Source organism: Branchiostoma lanceolatum, chromosome 18, assembly GCF_035083965.1.
Source record: "Branchiostoma lanceolatum isolate klBraLanc5 chromosome 18, klBraLanc5.hap2, whole genome shotgun sequence".
Lineage (NCBI taxonomy): Eukaryota > Metazoa > Chordata > Leptocardii > Amphioxiformes > Branchiostomatidae > Branchiostoma > Branchiostoma lanceolatum.
Window position 1 is genome coordinate 2,254,345 of NC_089739.1, and position 18,339 is coordinate 2,272,683.

The 18,339-nt window shown below is 41.5% G+C and overlaps 2 protein-coding genes across 2 annotated transcripts; both read left to right on the top strand.

Moving 5' to 3' along the window:
• The first annotated feature begins 1,790 nt into the window (after positions 1-1,790).
• Positions 1,791-5,107, top strand: LOC136424581 (uncharacterized). The gene is made up of 5 exons (XM_066413194.1): positions 1,791-1,992; positions 2,391-2,579; positions 2,979-3,680; positions 4,072-4,297; positions 5,077-5,107. The coding sequence occupies exons 1-5, from the start codon at positions 1,791-1,793 to the stop codon at positions 5,105-5,107; spliced, it is 1,350 nt and encodes a 449-aa protein (XP_066269291.1).
• Positions 5,108-6,347: 1,240 nt separating this feature from the next.
• LOC136424381 (adhesion G-protein coupled receptor G2-like) lies at positions 6,348-13,903 on the top strand. Its single transcript, XM_066412950.1, has 11 exons — positions 6,348-6,524; positions 6,751-6,796; positions 6,988-7,091; positions 7,421-7,548; positions 8,130-8,265; positions 8,709-8,841; positions 9,207-9,276; positions 9,703-9,823; positions 10,369-10,525; positions 11,095-11,240; positions 13,769-13,903. Exons 1-11 carry the CDS (start codon positions 6,348-6,350, stop codon positions 13,886-13,888), a joined length of 1,338 nt encoding a protein of 445 aa, XP_066269047.1. The 3' UTR covers positions 13,889-13,903.
• The last annotated feature ends 4,436 nt before the right edge of the window (positions 13,904-18,339 follow it).

Genomic DNA, 18,339 nt, shown 5'->3' on the forward strand with positions numbered 1-18,339 from the left:
ACACACGTACACGCACTCACAGACAAACAGTCAGGCAGGCTAAGAACAAAACTTCACTCTCATTGGGTCAGGTAAAAAGAAAATCATGATAGGAACTAAGGATATAGAATACCGAAAACAACGGTATATCATAGATATTCTCCTTTGAAGTCAGCGAAACACATCCTCATTAAAAGGCCACGCCATAGTGGCGCCATCTAACAAAGCTTCTATCACAGCTGTTAATGTCCCAGATACGCATTATGTACACGATGTATTACAGATCAATTATACAGAGATAACGCAAATAAAGCCGCGTCCTTGATATCCGACAGCCTGACGTCCATACAATTAAACCCGTGACAGCTGATATCAACGCTTGCATTAATCCAGCGAGCCTGCAAACCGGACAATGAGCAACTTTAATGAAATCCGGTCAGATTCCGGTGTTATTTTACAAGCTGTTGCCAGTATTCAACTTCACGATAAGATTAACCATTAAACAAACATGATATACTGAAAAACGTTAGCCAGCTGTATCTTCTTACTTTCAAAAGCGTATTGTTTTTATGATTACTCAGAACGCAGATGAAAAGAAAATCGATGTTTTCATAAGAAGCTAAAATAGACATCTTTACAACCCTTTTCCACAACCCTACCCACATACATCTGGATAAACGTGGAACAGCGGAAGCAAGTATACATTAAAAAAGTGACAGAACAAACAAAAAACAGCTGCACCCTCTTATACTGGCGACCTTCCGGTTTCCTCACCTTTCTTTGTATAGATTAATGAACAATTCGTTCTCCTCCGCCAACCTTCTCCACAACTCTACCCGCTTTACATCCGGAGAAACCTTTGATAACGGGAAACTAAATCAGATCGAAGCGACAGATGGTTTTGGAATTATGCGATGAATCATGATATAACATTTGAAGACGCACGAGGGCAGTTCAATGAACATTTCCCCCGACTTACAACTAAAAGCGAGTGTGGAGATCTCGAACCCTTAGTGTCGGTGCAGATGCTTACACTACCGCTGTAGTGAAGAGCACGATTTGCTGTCCATTTTTATTCATCGATCAAACGTATGATTCTACTTCTACTAGTGCGAGTATGTAGACATCTCGGTCCCTCAGTTGAAGCAGAGAAGCTTTGCCACGTGCACTATCGGGACATAGTGACGGTGTACAATATACTACCGGTGTGTCAAATAGCAAGGACTGATGTCATTTCTATCCATCAATTAAACGTATGATTCTATTTTTCCTTCCTCTAGAGCGATTATGTGTACATCTCGGCCCCTCGGTTGGAGCAGAGAAGCTTTCCCACGTGCACTATCGGGGCAAAGTGACGGTGTACAATGTACTACCGGTGTGTCAAATAGCAAAGGGCTGATGTCACTTTCATCCATCAATTAAACCTATGACATAGCCTGAGGCTATGATTCTATTTCTACTTCTACCAGAGCGAGTGTGTGGCCATTTCGGTTGGTTGGTGCAGACAAGCTTCGCAACGTGCAAAACATGGACAAAGTGACGGTATGATACCGGTGTGTCGAAGAGCACATGCACCGCAAGCTAGCTTCTGTTTGGGGACCTTAATTTTCATCCATCAAGTAATTAAACATATGCTTCTTCTTCTACCAGAGCGAGTGTGTGGCCATTTCGGTTGGTTGGTGCAGACAAGCTTCGCAACGTGCAGAACATGGACAAAGTGACGGTATGATACCGGCGTGTCGAAGAGCACATGCACCGCAAGCTAGCTTCTGTTTGGGGACCTTCATTTTCATCCATCAAGTAATTAAACAATGCTTCTTCTTCTACCAGAGCGAGTATGTGGACATCTGGGCCCCTCGGTTGGTGCGGAGAAGCTGCGCCATGTGCACTACAGGGACATCGTCACGGTGTACTACCGTTGTGTCCAGGGCCACGAGCTCATGTCTGGAGACCTGGAGCGGAGCTGTGACTTCAACAAACCCTACTGGACAGGCCAAAGTCCGGTCTGCAGCGGTGAGTTAGTTTTCTTTGAAACACATTCCGACGCATTAGATTCTGATGTCTGACGTAAACACTGGAGTGCCATTGAAAGTCACTAGGGGGGCATGGTCTATTTTTCCTTTGTTCCGTACATACCCCTACCTACACACCAGATTCCATCTGATTATACTTAATATTGAGTTGCGCTGTTAAGCCGCAAACTAAGCTTCTGAATTGATGACCTTCTTGGGGCGAGTTGTTAAGTTCATTTTAGAGAGTTTTCAAGATTGAAATTGAAACTCGTTGTTTCATGCACGCCGGAGGAGGAAAGTTAATGGTCGCCTGTTGATCATGATGTACTATTTATCTTGTGTGCCGAAAATCTTATTTTCCTATTCTTGCTATAGTTTGTTTGTTTGACACCATTACAGCTAAAAACTGCGGAGACCCCGGCCGGGGTATCTACGCGAAGCGCCATGGCGACAGCTACACCTACCTGTCCGAGGTGCACTATGAATGCTGGGAAGGGTACTACCTGGTGGCGGGTGATCTGCGCAGGCGCTGTAGCATAGACCAGAACAGCGGCCTGAAGTGGGAGGGATCTCCGCCGATATGTCTATGTGAGTTACACAGCTTTAGAATAACCAAGAAGGACTGTTTTTTTTTTAAAAGACGAAAGCATACATCGAATTGTATCCTTTTAATCTTTCTGTTAACAAATGGTGCAATAAAAAAGTATACATATGTACGGGGTGGATCAAATGGGGTCAAATATTTTCGAAACTTTGCCATAATGATTAAAAAAAGTCCCTGAAATACAAAACATTGCTTTTCAAACTTTACGCTTCAACGAATTGTTCCCAATAATGGCAACCATAATATACATGACCTCCATCGGTCAATATACCATAAGGAATATTGCCAACAGTGTTTGCAATATGTTTTATATGAGAAAAATTATAATCTTTCTCCCTTTCAAGAATCGTCTATAACAGCGTTAACTGCTTTCCTTGCTTTAGTGGACACCAGCACAGAAGCCACACCTACGGAAGAAATCGCCGGAGGTTCGAGTGACACTTCCAGCCACGAGCATGGCTCCGAAGAAGAGGAAGAGTCCATTATGAAAGAGGTGGAGGCCATTCTCAGTCGCATCGAGGAATCTTTGCCAGTAATCGAAACCCCCACGGAAGAGTCGACTGGTCCAATCACGGAGCCGCCCATACCCTTACTGTCTCCAGAAGAGGAAGAAACTCTGCGGATTCTCCATCATGGCCGACCTGCGATAGAGACCCACACAGAGCACGACATTGCTGAAGAGGAAGATCAAGATGCAGATGCTTTACTTTCTGGTGGCGTTCTTTCCGTTGTAGAGAGAGCTATCGACGTGTACGACGAACACATCAAGGAGCACGAGAAGAAGGAAGAAGAGGAACTCCTCAAGGCGAGAAAGGAAATCTACAACAACGAAGAAGAGGAAGAGGAGGAAGGTCATGATGAAGAGGAAGCTCACGATGCTGAGGAGGCAGAAGTTCATGGAAGTAACATCATCACAGAGACGGGTCTAGAACTGCCGGACGAAATCTTAAAGGTGTTTGAAGAACACCAGCACCACGAAAGTGAAGAAGTGGCGGAAAACGGCGTGTTTGAAGGAAGAAACAGGATTTCTGATGAAGACGTGATGAGGATGCTAAAGGAACTTGCTGCTCTTGATGCCGCCTCTGGTAAGAAGCGTTTCCTATTCAACAGTTCTATTTATGTATGTATGACATGTCACTTGAGCAGGAAACATCAGCTGCTTTGATATGTTACTGAAAAAATTGCGATAGTGATAAGCTATGATAGATCATATTTTCTAAGATACAACAAACAGGTAGACAAATTATAGATAGCTGTTGACTTGTGATATACAGCATGATAGAATGTCATATAGCTGATTAGCAGAATACAATTTTATTTCACTACTCTCTGATGTATGAGAAGTACCACTAACCACTGTGTTCTTCTGGGGGTAGAAGTACGACTTGATGAACCTACAATCTATGGTGCAATCACTGCAATGTATAGGGCCTGTATTGGATAACCACATTCATCTCTACCATTTCAATATTTCAGATAACATCCTGGCCCTTCTTGGAGCTCTTGAAGAACTAGCGGAGAAAGAGGTCGACCTTGACGCTGAGCAGCTTGACCTTGCTGTTGCCATCTTGGAGAGGATCGTAAAGCTCGATGGGATCGACGCAATGATTGCTGGGAGACTGGTGAAGGTCATCAGTTACCTGACGGGACTGACCTTGGAGAACATGGTGGAAGCGGAGATACAGTATCAAGCCTGTTCAAGGTCAGTATTTTTATATAAATGTGTGTATGTGCGCGCGTGCGTGTGTGCGTGTGTGTGTGTTGTGTTTGTGTTTTGTATGTTTGTGTTTGCGTATATGTGTGTGCAGGTTTATTTGTCTATGTGTGTATGTGTGAGTACATGTATGTATGTATGTATGTATGTTTGTGACTGTTTGTGTGTATGTGTATGTGTATGTATGTGTGTGTGTGTGCGCGTGTATGTGTGTGTGTGTGTGTGTGTGTGTGTTTGTGTGTGTGTGTGTGTGTTTGTGTGCGTGTGTGTGTGTGTGTTTGTGTGTGTGTGTGTGTGTGCGCGTGTATGTGTGTGTGTGTGTGTGTGTGTGTGTTTGTGTGTGTGTGTGTGTGTTTGTTTGTGTGTGTGTGTGTGTGTGTGTGCGCGTGTATGTGTGTGTGTGTGTGTGTGTGTGTGTTTGTGTGTGTGTGTGTGTGTGTTTGTGTGTGTGTGTGTTTGTGTGTGTGTGTGTGTGTGTGTGTGTGCGCGTGTATGTGTGTGTGTGTGTGTGTGTGTGTGTTTGTGTGTGTGTGTGTGTGTTTGTGTATGTGTATGTGTATGTATGTGTGTGTGTGTGCGCGTGTATGTGTGTGTGTGTGTGTGTGTGTGTGTTTGTGTGTGTGTGTGTGTGTTTGTGTGTGTGTGTGTGTGTGTGTGTTATGTGTGTGTGTGTGTGTGTGTGTGTGTGTGTGTGTGTGTGTGTGTGTGTGTCCAGCATAAAGCTATTACCAAAGTATTGGAAACTGTATGAGGTAAGCTGTTGACAGATCAACAACAAGAAGACTTAAGGTCTCCTAGCTGCTTTTAAGGTACTGCAGTAGATAACATTGTTTATTGATTCTATTTGCAGAATTGTCAAGAGTGTAGACATCATGAACATGCAAGTCAAGTCCACTGATCCTGACGAGATGTTCGAGTCGAAACACCTCGCCACCGGATTGGTCAATCTCGGGAATTCGTTCAAAGGGATGTCATTCGCAGACTACGGGGACGGACAGGTATGGTTTGACCTGTATTTCATCACGATTGATAGACCCACCATTTGAGTACATTATTGAACCCGACACAATACGTATCAATAGAAGTTAGTAGCAGCTCATTCTGGTTTAAATAGACAGCTATTCAGCCGTGTGCAGCTTATGTCCACCAACAGTCACTTACTTTCCAGTTATCGTGGGGAAAGGGACTTAACTGGTGAAAAGCAGGATAGGTATGGGCGGATCAATCCGTTCATTCGTGGCTTGGATCTTCGTTACAAAGTAAACAGATGAGCGCAAATTCAAAGTCGACGGACGCCATTCATTCGAAGGTTGGCCGAGTCTAGCTAGGCGTAGAGCAATAAGAATAAAGGTTACCTTATCTTGATGCTGTTATATCCATATTCCAATTGGTGTTCAGGTCCAGCTGTATCAGGAGGACGGTAGCTCCCGAGACCAACACAGCTCGTACATCATACTGCCGCCCAGCCTGCTGAACGGCCGGGATCTCCACAACATCAGCCGGGTACACTTCGCTGTCTACAGGGAGAGCAACATATTCAAGGTATTACCAACGCTATATTTTTGCCTTTAAGATATTCTTTAACCTTGAGTATTCTGAATTAGCCGTTTTGCACCCCAACGTGCATCTGTTATGGAGCAAGGTAGCGGGGAGTAGCAGGGAGGAGGTTGATATATTATATAAACGTATCTATAAAAGCCCTAGAAGACGCAGAAACAGTAGCTAAGGACCGGGCTATCTGACCAGCCGTAGTAAGCAATGCAATGGGGCAACACCTGACATGAGCACTTAGGCAGTAAGGCTCGACATTTTTTTTTGAATGAAAATTACAGTAGGTTGTAAAATACGCTACTAGAATACAAGCAATTTCATAGTCAATATTTCTCTAATCATTATTTGCAGGCAGAGAATCAAAATAATTGGTGCCAAACTAGACTAATCTGCAAGGATAGGGATGAATGTGTTAGTGGTTGCATGCGAGTAGAGTAATTCTATCTAGCCTACATTTAGACTATTCATCATTTTTCTTATTCAGGCAATGCAGGAGGCATCACCACACATACACCACTCACCAATCATAGAGGCATACGTCAAAGACTCCAGGGACATCGACCAGGTCCTGCGCGGTGACGTCATTTCCGCTTCCGTCGACAATCTTCCTCTCACTGAACTCCCGGATCCTGTTAAGATCGTGTTCTATCACGATGAGGATAGTGTAAGTAATAAGCAATTATAGAAGTCGAACCTTGACTATGCATATCATAACATTCATGAACTCGTTCATTTCCGATTTATATTTGTTGTTGGGGCTAGAACGATAACAAAGTTCTGTGGATAAAGAAGGTGAAGTCTGCCATCTCCTATTGGCATGTTTCCTCAATGCAATGGTTTAAGTGGCCTGTTGTGTCTTGTTAAATCTAGTTGTGTTTTTGTTGTTTCAGCTTATCGGTGACCGGGAATGTGTATACTGGGATTTCCAGCTGAATGGTGAATATTTTCAAATTTAACACATATACCCCTTTTAATACAAAGCCTCTGTCGTTCGTAACAAATATGAAGAAGAAACTAGCTTACCAAACACGTGTTTTGAATATAAATCACTGTCGCTTTGTACAATCTTTTATCAGATTTAAACTTAGGAACAATAAAACCATGATGTCTTCATACTTACTTTTCAGACCACAAAGGCGGCTGGTCGTCTGAGGGTTGTAACGTGTACTTCGCCGCAGACACCCACACCGTGTGCCACTGTAACCACCTTACCAACTTTGCTCTGCTCATGGTAGGCTTATATGCTCAGCTTGCAATCTTTTTGCAACAAAATGAACTTGTAATCAGAGACCTACACAGGGTATTTGGATGGAAAATAAACATTACCTTTAAGCAGTTAGTACGATTAGCATTGAAAGGCGATTCAAAATCATATGATGAAAAAGGCATTTAAGTTATGTTGAGCCTTCAAGATGCAGAAATCAATTTCAATGTGACTAGAGTATGACATACTCCAATGGAAAAGACATATTGGAACCGATATGCAGAGAACTGTCATCGGCGTATCAATCCATGGTAAAGCCTAAGTTTATAACGCGCTGGATTCTGTGTTGCTTTCAGGATGTCTATGGATCCACAGCTAAGCTGAGCGCAGAGAACCAGAAGGCGCTGTCCATCATCTCCATGATCGGCTGTGCCGTGTCGTCAGCCGGGCTGCTGTTCGCTCTGATAACTTTCCTACTCTTCAGGTATTACTTATCAAGCATCTTTGACTTAACAAAAACAGTGGATGTGTGTGCTGCCACACTTCTGAAGAAGTTTAAGAATGCTGCTCTGATCTTAGAAATAACATCCCTACTCTTCAGACAATTCAAGATTCTCTTATCTTTAATGATAGCATTTCTACTCTTTTGGCACTTCTTATAAAATGATATCTGATCTTTGACGGAAATATAATGTTCTTACTATTCGGCTACTTATTAGACATCTTTTACGCAATACAAACAGTGAATGTGTGGGCTGCCACGTTGCTGGAACTCGGTCCTTCTAAAAGTTTACGAAAAATGCTCTGATCTTGGGTATAACATCCTTACTCTTCAAATACTTTGTAAGAAATGCTATATCTTAATATATATCATTTCCAATCCCTTGGCATTAATAAAGAAATGTGATCTGAGATTAGACTTAGCGATACTATTACTACTCTTCAGGTTAAGCATATTTGACGCAAAACAAACAGTGAATGTGTGGGCTGCCGCGCTGCTGTAACTCGGTCCCTGTAAATGTATGCTCTTAGAGATTAGTCGGTTTGGCTACAATTTATTTACAGAACCCTCCGGCGAGACAACCCCACGAAGATCCTGATTAACCTGTGCGTGGCGCTCCTGCTGGTGAACTTGACCTTTGTGACCCTGTCACACCCGGAACAGTTCCACGCCGGCTTCATGTGCAAAACACACGCCATGGTAAGAATAATTTAAAAAAAAAGATATAAGAAATATCAATATTTCCTTGTATTGATATCTTATTTTTTGTTTAAGTTTTTAGAAATTACATTTATATGTCGTTTTGTTGATTCATTTTTATTAAGATTCTAGCAGCTGTTTGAGTATTCGTAAGCATTTTTTATTTCTTATTTTGTCTCAGCCTTTTGATATTCTAACATTATGTACATGTAGGTACCACATTTGTTGTTATCGGGTGGCTATGCACAATTGTATCACGTGTAGAAATACTACTGTGATAAATCAGTTCATTATTGAAAGGAATACATTGTGACTGTATCTACTCGTAACGGGCACATTTATTGTTACAACTGCGTGTTATATGTGTATTCTTTTTGAACAACAAAAACAAAAACAACGATAACGATAAACTGTATAGTGATGTTATCATTTTACAATGCTAGGTGATGCACTACGCCCTGCTGGCGGCCATTGCCTGGATGGGGATCGAGGCTGTGAACATGTACCTCGCCTTTGTGAAGGTGTTCGACACCTACTACACCAACTTCGTCATGAAGATCTGTCTGGCAGGGTGGGGTAAGTTGTGCTTTCTTAGCATATACATGTACATATTTTAAGGACCTCCTTTCATATTCCAATGGAGTAAAGTACTGATGTGTATTCTATGTATGTGTATGTGTGTGTGTCTGTCTGTCTGTCTTGGTGTATGCGAGTGTGTGTGTCTCTACGTGTTTTGTGTCTGTTTCTCTGATTTTGAACTGATGCAAAATGCATATTTTTTGCAATACATTATCAGTGCTACTATTTGTCATTTAGGACTGGAATGATCGTATTAAAGGAAGCATTGATGGTAAAGAGAAGTCTGCCTTGTTTAGTCCATGTTGTATTGAAATACTGTCATGACACTTGGTTAGTAACTTCGCCACCTTTTTGTGTTACAGGCACTCCTCTTGTGATTGTGGCCATAACCGCCGCTATTGACATCGATGTTTACGGCTTCAAGGAGGGAATGTAAGTATTCTTCTACTGTTGTAAGGTCTTTCTAATTGATCACTCAAAGCTGATAGAAAATTCTATATGTATTACTTGAAAGGCGGTGGACAGTACCACTATTCAGTATCATTCAGTACGTATAACGCTGCACATGCCAACGAAACATTTCTAAGGTTTTCAAAAAGCTTGAACATATACGTGAACAAGCATTTACAAACTGAGATTGACTTGAATACTTACATTTTTGTGATGGTCACTAAAACGTTAAGTTGTATCCCCCACATTTTACCTACAGTTGTTACCTTATGTCGATTGCAACAGAAAAGTAGTGTCTAAGAATCTAGTAATAAACATACATTCACAGGGCTTGCTCGTTAACACGTTCTGGATGTTAATGTTTATAACTACACAGCAGAACTGATATTTTCCATGGCACATTTCCAGTTGTTACCTGTCCGGGATCGCCTTCTACGCGGCGTTCGTGGCTCCCGTGTGTGTTGTCCTCCTCTTCAACACCACCATGTACGGGCTCGTCCTCCGCCATGTGGTCCGCATGAGAGGAAAGGTAGCAATAGATTTGTATACGCGCATTACATGATGATTATGCACCGTCTGAAACATTTGCAAGGCTACCATTGGCAGTGACGAACCTACATATAGTTAGTTAGTTAGTTAGTTATTTGAACCATAACAGTTACGGATATGTTAGTAAGAAAATGAGAACAGTGTTAGAACAGTCTAGAGCGAATATACAAATTCACATGAATTTGCCAAAAATCGAACACTTATGGCATATATGTAGCTATTCCTTTAGTGCAGTTGGAAATGGCAGAACAGTAGAACTGCTAGGTCACACACCAGGGGCCCAAAGTCGACCTTAACCTTGGTCTTCCCGATACCTTCCAACCGTTACCAAATATCATTACAATCCATCCAGAGGTTCTTAGGTTATTGTGACCACAGATATTTGCGACTACAATCAGATAGACTGACACACAAACGGACAGACACATAGGTAGACACACAGGCACACAGACACCTAGAAAGCAATTCCTTCATTCTTCATGGAGGTAAGAATTGCCAACGAGAAGATTCTTTTCTTGAACACAGGCGGAGAAGTCCGAACTGTCCGAAGTGGTCACTAAGCTGAAGCGTGCTGCCGGGCTGTGCGTGCTGCTGGGGGTCACCTGGCTCTTCGCTATGCTGGCCATCGACAAGGCTGCCGTCTTCTTCAGCTACGTCTTCGCCATCTGCAACTCAATGCAAGGTAACGTGTAGATATCGTTAGGGATTCCTGACATTATACTTTTTGCAAGTAGCTGGCCTTAGTGTAACACGGCGTCAGTAAGGCTAGCGTTTTCAGCTGAGTTTGCCGGGTCACCCTTACTTTCGATAGGTGTACTTTAACGTGCAGAGGTTTGACACCTGAAGCTACACTTTTACCACATCATCATCATCATCATCATCATCATCATCATCATCATCATCATCATCATCATCATCATCATCATCATCATCATCATCATCATCATCATCATCATCATCATCATCATCATCATCATCATCATCATCATCATCATCATCATCATCATCATCATCATCATCATCATCATCATCATCATCATCTTCTTCTTCTAGTCGTGAAGGTGTTAGGGATGTTCATCACCCTCCTCCTCCTCCAGCCCTCAATATTGCTCTGGGCAGGCCTTCCAGAGTACATTCTGCATCGTCTCACAGTTTATGCATTACAGAATGTTTATGTCCCCTTGGAAGGACACGTAGGCAATAAGTTGAATCTGTAGCTCATCCAAATGTTGGCTTTACATCTCTCCGCAGGATTCTTCATCTTCGTGTTCCACTGCGTGCTGCGCAAGTCCGCCCGGAAGCGCTGGATGGCGCTTCTGCCGTGCTGGCCGGACGACCAGCAGGACCTGTCCCGCTACCGGAGCAGCGGCAGTCGCGGCAGTCGCGGCAGTAGCCCGGTCAGTTACATTGTGTTGAATCTTATGCTGATAACGTAACATGATCCATTTACGTGCAGAACCTATTTACGTCTGGTTTGGCTCATGTCCACGTGTCGCGGTGTATTATGCCAAAGCCTGTTCTCATGAGCAATAAAGAACATCATAAGTATGATCCTTAGCCATCTCTTTAATTTTTCCACAGCAAAACATAATGGCCATGCGTTTATCACGTGAACGCCACGTGCCGCGCATGTGGGGGAAATTTGCAGATAAACGTTGTTTTCTTCCATCGCGTTAAGCAAGTGGCCGGACAGACATAGTGATTTTAGTATCATTTGTCTGCAGACTACTTTGGACAGTTACTGTGCATTTTTTTTCTGGTCTATGTTCTTCAAGCATAGCGCTAGAAGGGAAAAGATTCAGAAGTGGACGATAATGGGTTACCCTAGCACAATTCTTCATCATATACCTCAGTATAAATACATGCTCGCACGGCGTTAAACAGGCGGAGAAAAGCTTACAGACCATGCATTTTCTTTTTAGAAGAGCTGATATTTCTGCCCATGGGTTTGAAATTTGGCTCTGTCCGCGCGGTTTTAAGATGAATACGTTTTGAATAAATTGGTCATGTTACGTTACCATATATGCTGACTACTTCATACATCTAAGAAATACAAAATATATGCCAAAGGGTTTAAATGGCCGCCGGCGGGGGGAATGTAACTTACTGTGGACTGAGTTCATTTTTTAAAACAAATTCTGCAATCAGTCTCACCGTAATGTCTAGGTCACATTTCCAAAGCGGTGCCCGTTCGGGCAGCTTGCGGGAACGAAAAATATGACATAAAAGACAAAAGAAAGACACGAAACGGGAAAAATGACTCCTGACCAAAAAGCGTGCCTTTTCTTGATATGCACTTTTTATTTTTCATTTTCGTAAACAGCCCGGCCAGGACACGGCTTAGAAATGTGACCCTAGCATAAGAAGGCCTGCTGGAGACTGCTCGAACCAAATGATCTCAGATTAGTAATTATTCTAATTCTTACATTGATCAGTGAAGGCCAAGGAAAAGTCATTATTCCTTTCCCCTGCAGTGTAGTTACCAGCTTGCTATGACTTCCCACAAATACACCTACCGCGAACCCAAATGATTTCAAACATAGCAACCACGCTATGAATAGCACGATCGCTCTTCGTTCATCTTTACGTGTTATAATCATAGATGCTTTTTTTGGCTTACCCTGCAGGGTATCTACTACATCATCTAGACGACCCAAATGATTTCAAATATAGTAACCATGATTCTGAGTTTTGCATTTACAATTTGCTTCTTATTATAGAATGAGTAAAGTTCATTATTCTTATTATAGACGATGTTTCCTTGGCCTTTTTCCCTGCAGGTTATCAGACACAGATATTGAAATGTCAAGTTGTTGAAATTGTTTATGCATCAGTGAAATTTAACTTGGTGCCTTATTTTTAGCTGTTCGTGCAAGTTATATTGAATTTTGAATTTGACAAATCATGAGCCCCTTTGTAAATTATGACGCACTTCATGTGCATATTTCTATGAAATGTCACATGCAAAGTCATGAGAAATAAAACTAAATCTAAGTCTGAAATTATTTTGAAGACCTTACAGATCTGATATCCTTATATTAACGATACTTATTGTCATTTCCCAAATACCACCACTAGTTACTACTGTGTTCTCCCGCAAACCAGATTTTAAACTCAAAAAAGAACTGTATGGTCGTTTTGCGTTCGCTGTTATGATTTGTCATGAAAGACGATGTTTCTTTGGCCTTTTCCTACAGGGTAACTACCACATTGCCAAGACGACCCAAATGATTTCAAATCATCATCATTTTAGTTATATTTTCTGCAGGCGAAGAAATAATCATCGAATATTATTTCTTGTCCTTTCCTCTACAGGTAGGTAACAGCTTGCCGTGACTCACCACACCGCCCGAAAACCCGAATGATTTCAATCATAGCTACCACTCTAAGATCGTTCTTCATTTGTCGTTACGTGCTATGATTACAGACGTTATTTATGTGTCCCTTTCTTGCAGGATAGCTGCCAGCGTGCAGTGACTAACAACACATCCACATTCAAACATTTTTCAAAAATCGTTTAAAATTTTGTGTAGACACACGTGTTGAAATCATAGACGGTATCTATTTATTTATGTAAAAGCACTATGCGAACGTCAAACTCACCAGTGCATGGAGTGACTTGTGCCTTCCTGAATTATATACAGTATTTCCTTGGGCTTGTCATGCAGGGTAGCTACAACAAACCCGAATGATTTCCATAGTGGTTCTTCATTTGTCATTACGTTTTATAACTATATACGATATTTTGTCGGCCTTTCCTACAGGGAAGCTACCAGCGCGCGGTGGCTAACCGAGCTAATCGTCCCGGCAGCAGTGCCATGAGCGTCCGGAGAGGGGGCATTAGGCCCTCGATCTGCAGCGCCTGCAAATAACAAATTTAACATATTTAAAGACGGTACTATATTATATGTGGTCTGTCCCACAGGGAAGCTACCAGCGCGCCGTGGCTAACCGTGCTAACCGCCCCGGCAGCGCCACGAGTGTCCGCCTACTGTCGGCCCTTAGCGGCGATAGTAAACCCCCCATTTGCAGCGCTTGCAAATAATATAACTAAAGACGGTATCTTATGTGGATTTTTCTGCAGGGAAGCTACCAGCGCGCTGTTGCTAACCGTGCTAACCGACCTGGTAGCGCCACGAGCGTGCGCCGTCTGTCGGCCCTGAGCGGGGTTAGCCACAGGCCCTCCATCTGCAGTGCCGGCAGCAGGCCTTCGATCTGCAGGTCAGTAACACAGGCCGTATTTTCTTTTGATTTATGAATAAAGATTATAAAAAATGAAAAATAAAAAAAAAACACAGGCCGTCTGTACATGTAACGTTATTTGTACATACTTGTGTCTTTCTTTCCCTGATCGTATTTTTTAATGTTTGTGCCAAGCAGGGTTATCTGAAAAGCAGATCCATAGATCTGAGTTGTACTCTGGTTAGATAAATAAAATTGAAAAATCGTCTCGCTCTGTATCTAAAATACAGCCTCCATAGTAGGCTCTCTAGTAGGCTTTTTTGGCTTATAATTTGAGGTCTAGATATCACAGACTATTTACTGTATGCCCATCACGATCTGAATACGTGCTATTATTATTGTATATTGCATACTGTTCAGTTACGCTTGGGTCACATTTCCTAACCGGGGCCCGGCCGGGCTGTTTACGGAAACGAAAAATCAAAGTGTATGCCCATAAATTTGCACAAGCTATGCTCTTAAATAATTTTAGGTACGTTTTGTGTTTTTGTTGTCTTTTATATCATAACTTTCGTTCACAAAGACTGCCCGGCAGGGCCCCGGATGGGAAATGTGACCCTAGCATTACCAGGGCTAGCCCCCGGCTAGTTGTACAGCCCTAGTTTTATGTAATTTTATAATGCCGGATATATCAAATCAACTCAAATCTGCAGCGCTAACGGGGAGGAGATCAAGCGGGTGCCCAGGAAATTCGTCTGCGTCAACAAGGACAGCGGTAACGACGTGAAGGAGGAGGAGAAAGAGCACGTCCAGACCGACGGAGAGGAGTGAGATCAACACATTTTCGACCGATTCTTCAGGATAAGTTAAAGCGTAAGCAAATTGGGGGAGTGCGACCAAAGCGATGGACAACAATGAGTTCACCATATTCTTGAGGATAAGTTAAAGCCTAAGCAAAATTGGGAGAGTGCGACCAAAGCAATGGACAACAATGAGTTCACCATATTCTTGAGGATAAGTTAAAGCCTAAGCAAATTGGGAGACCAAAGCAATGGACAACAATGAGTTCACCAGATTCTTGAGGATAAGTTAAAGCCTAAGCAAATTGGGGGAGTGCGACCAAAGCAATGGACAACAATGAGTTCACCATATATTTGAGGATAAGTTAAAGCCTAAGCAAATTGGGAGAGTGTGACCAAAGCGATGGACAATAATGATTTTACCAAATTCTTGAGGATAAGTTAAAGCCTAAGCAAATTGGGGGAGTGCGACCAAAGCAATGGACAACAATGAGTTCACCAAATTCTTGAGGATAAGTTAAAGCCTAAGCAAATTGGGGGAGTGTGACCAAAGCAATGGACAACAATGAGTTCACCAAATTCTTGAGGATAAGTCAAAGCCTACGCAAATTGGGGAATGTGTGGCAAAAGTGCCAAAAACACATGTAAAATCACCTGCATGGAGAACATAAAACTCCTTTCTGATGAAAGTGCCCTCAGCTTAACAACCGTATAAAGGCATTCTAGATCTCATTTCGTAAAAGACTGAAGGGAAATTTTACTTTACGACAAAGTGAGTGAGAACTTTTGATGGGGATGGAATAAAAGAAAACAATAAAGGCGAATAAAATACGTGGCTAATAAACATATCCCCAAAGTGCGTTGTTCATAGCAGCACAAGGATCATTTTCCGTTACAGAGCTAAATTGAACTCAGTATCATCATAGTATATCCTTCCTTGGCCTAAATACATACACATTGACTATGCCCTGCCTTTAGTATTATGATATATATTATAACTCTGTCTTGACCTGATTGTATGTACATAAAACATACTCTACCTACTCTTCGAGCAAGAAAAATTGATGTGATTGTGTCCCACTGAAAATATGTGCATTGACATACCTACCTTTGGACACAATGATTACCTTACAACGTTTAAGAATCATACAGGGTACACAATCTATCGATAGTTCAAAGCAAATACTATCCATCTATGAATTTGTTTCTTATTTGACAAATCTCGACTTGATAAACACTCAAAATGAACCATATAAAGTACAGTATCACCAATATTACTGAAGGCTTTAAAACAGTTTTAATGGTTATAGAGGTAATGTTATACGAACTGTAACGCAAATCAAATATCACTTCTATAATGTGTTTTTTAGCAACCCTCTTACTCTTAATCAAATCCTAGAGATTGAGTATAAAAGTGTTTATTTTGGCATATCTAATGTAGTGGATATCTCTATCGTCTTGTGCAGACCATAGTCGAGTCTGATCAGGTATAAGCATGTACTAGGTTAATGTTACTTGTTACTATCTTACCATCGTACACAGTAACTGTTGTTTGCAATTATTTCTCCTATTTATGGTAGCTCAGTAGTACATGTACATGTATATAACCTATGATGGTCAGATGCCAATAAAATTAATTCTTAACTCAGAACTAGTATGCATACGTTTAGATCATTTGTAGCAACCGTATATGATATCGTTACCTTTAAGAATAATTATCTTCTCTTTCTTCACCGTATATATATATTCACCGAAATTATTTTGCTAGAATATTTACGTTTCTCAGATATATCACATGTACTCAAAACTTCTTAACACAATACTTTTACTGCACTACATTGTCTAGGCTACTATTCAGCCATGTCCAACATTTGTTCACTTTTCTAACCGTCCTTATATTAGAAATCAGGACGAAAGCTGAACATGATCGGATAACAGACAAGCACTACATAGTCATGGTACTGAAGATCTTGCACAAGGCATTGCCACATACGAGTGATGTTAATGCTTCTGCTGTCTCTAATATTAGTTCACATTATTAGACATTCTTTGTGATTGTGTTGAGTGAATAACATGCAAAAAGTTGCATTAAACACAATGCAGAGATACACCCATTGCAGTTGTTGCTTAGTATACTTGGAATAGCAGAGACTCATTTGAAATAGTGAAAAATCATCAGTAAATTTGCTTCACGATGGCTGCGCGTGTGTGTGTGTGTTTGTGTGTACATCGGTTGTTATGTGTGTGTATGTGTGTGTGTGTGTGTGTGTGCGTGTGTGTGTGTGCGTGTGTGTGTGCGTGTGTGTGTGTGTGTGTGTGCATACCTGTGTCTGCGTGAACTTGTCTGGAGTACTGAATAACTCCAATCCAAAGAGCAAGAACATAAAAAGTACACCAGACCTTTCTACGACGTACTCTAAAGAGTTCTATTTTTTAACTACGATTAAATCAGAAACTATTATTAGCTAGCATTGTTGAAGGGTCCTAAATATATACCATCTGAAGAATACTCTATAAGCGCCATCGAAGGTAACGACTAACTAAAGATAGATCATAGCGGAGTTCAAAAATACATTTAAATTGCTCTGTACGTGATGCGTTAGTTCAAATAAGAACATAAAAAGTACATCAGACTTGATTTACGGCGTACTCCGGAGTTCTATTTTCAACTACGGTTAAGTCTGATCATATAATTTGAACAGTACTGCTGAGCACTCTAAATATATACTACGCAAAATGTCCTTCATAAGCTGCATCTAAGATAGGACTAAGATCATATTTGAGTTCAAAAATACATTTTAATTGCTCTTTACGTGAGCCTCATGCTATATAAACTGGATAGTACATTTAAACCCGTTCAAACAAGAACATAAAAGGCACATCAGACTTGATTTAAGACGTCTATTTTCAACCACGGCTAAGTCTGAACATCTGATTTGAACAGCCCTGCTTAGTGCCCTAAATATAAACTATTCATAAATATTCTCCATACGCGTCATCTAAAGTAACGACTTAAAAATAGATCATAGAGGAGTCCAAAAATACATTTTGATTGCTGTGTACGTGAGATTGACTGCGTTCACATACATCGTCAGTCATCAATTTAAGTCAGAGTCATACATTGCCAGCAAAAGCTTTTAACACCTTTATCGTTCCTTTTATTTGATTCTTTTTTCTTTGCCGTGGATGAAAAGCTTCTGGACGCATTTGTTTGACTATGATTGTGTAAATGATGTTTTTTGACACTCGGGACCGAGCGTGTACATATGTGTCAATTCGGCTTGTTCAGCTGCCGTTCAAACAGTCTAATTAGAACGAGCGAGGGATTCTAGTGCCTCCTACAGACTGGCAGCTGGTTTCATCGAAGGTTGTGGCAATTTCAGCTGTCTAACGATACATTAGCAACAGAGTAAAAGGGGCGCTACTGTGATTCATAAACGGTTCCTAGGGTGATACATGGTATCGTAAAATCTTTCAACTGCGAGCAGAATAGGCGGGATTGTTAAAGTCTTCT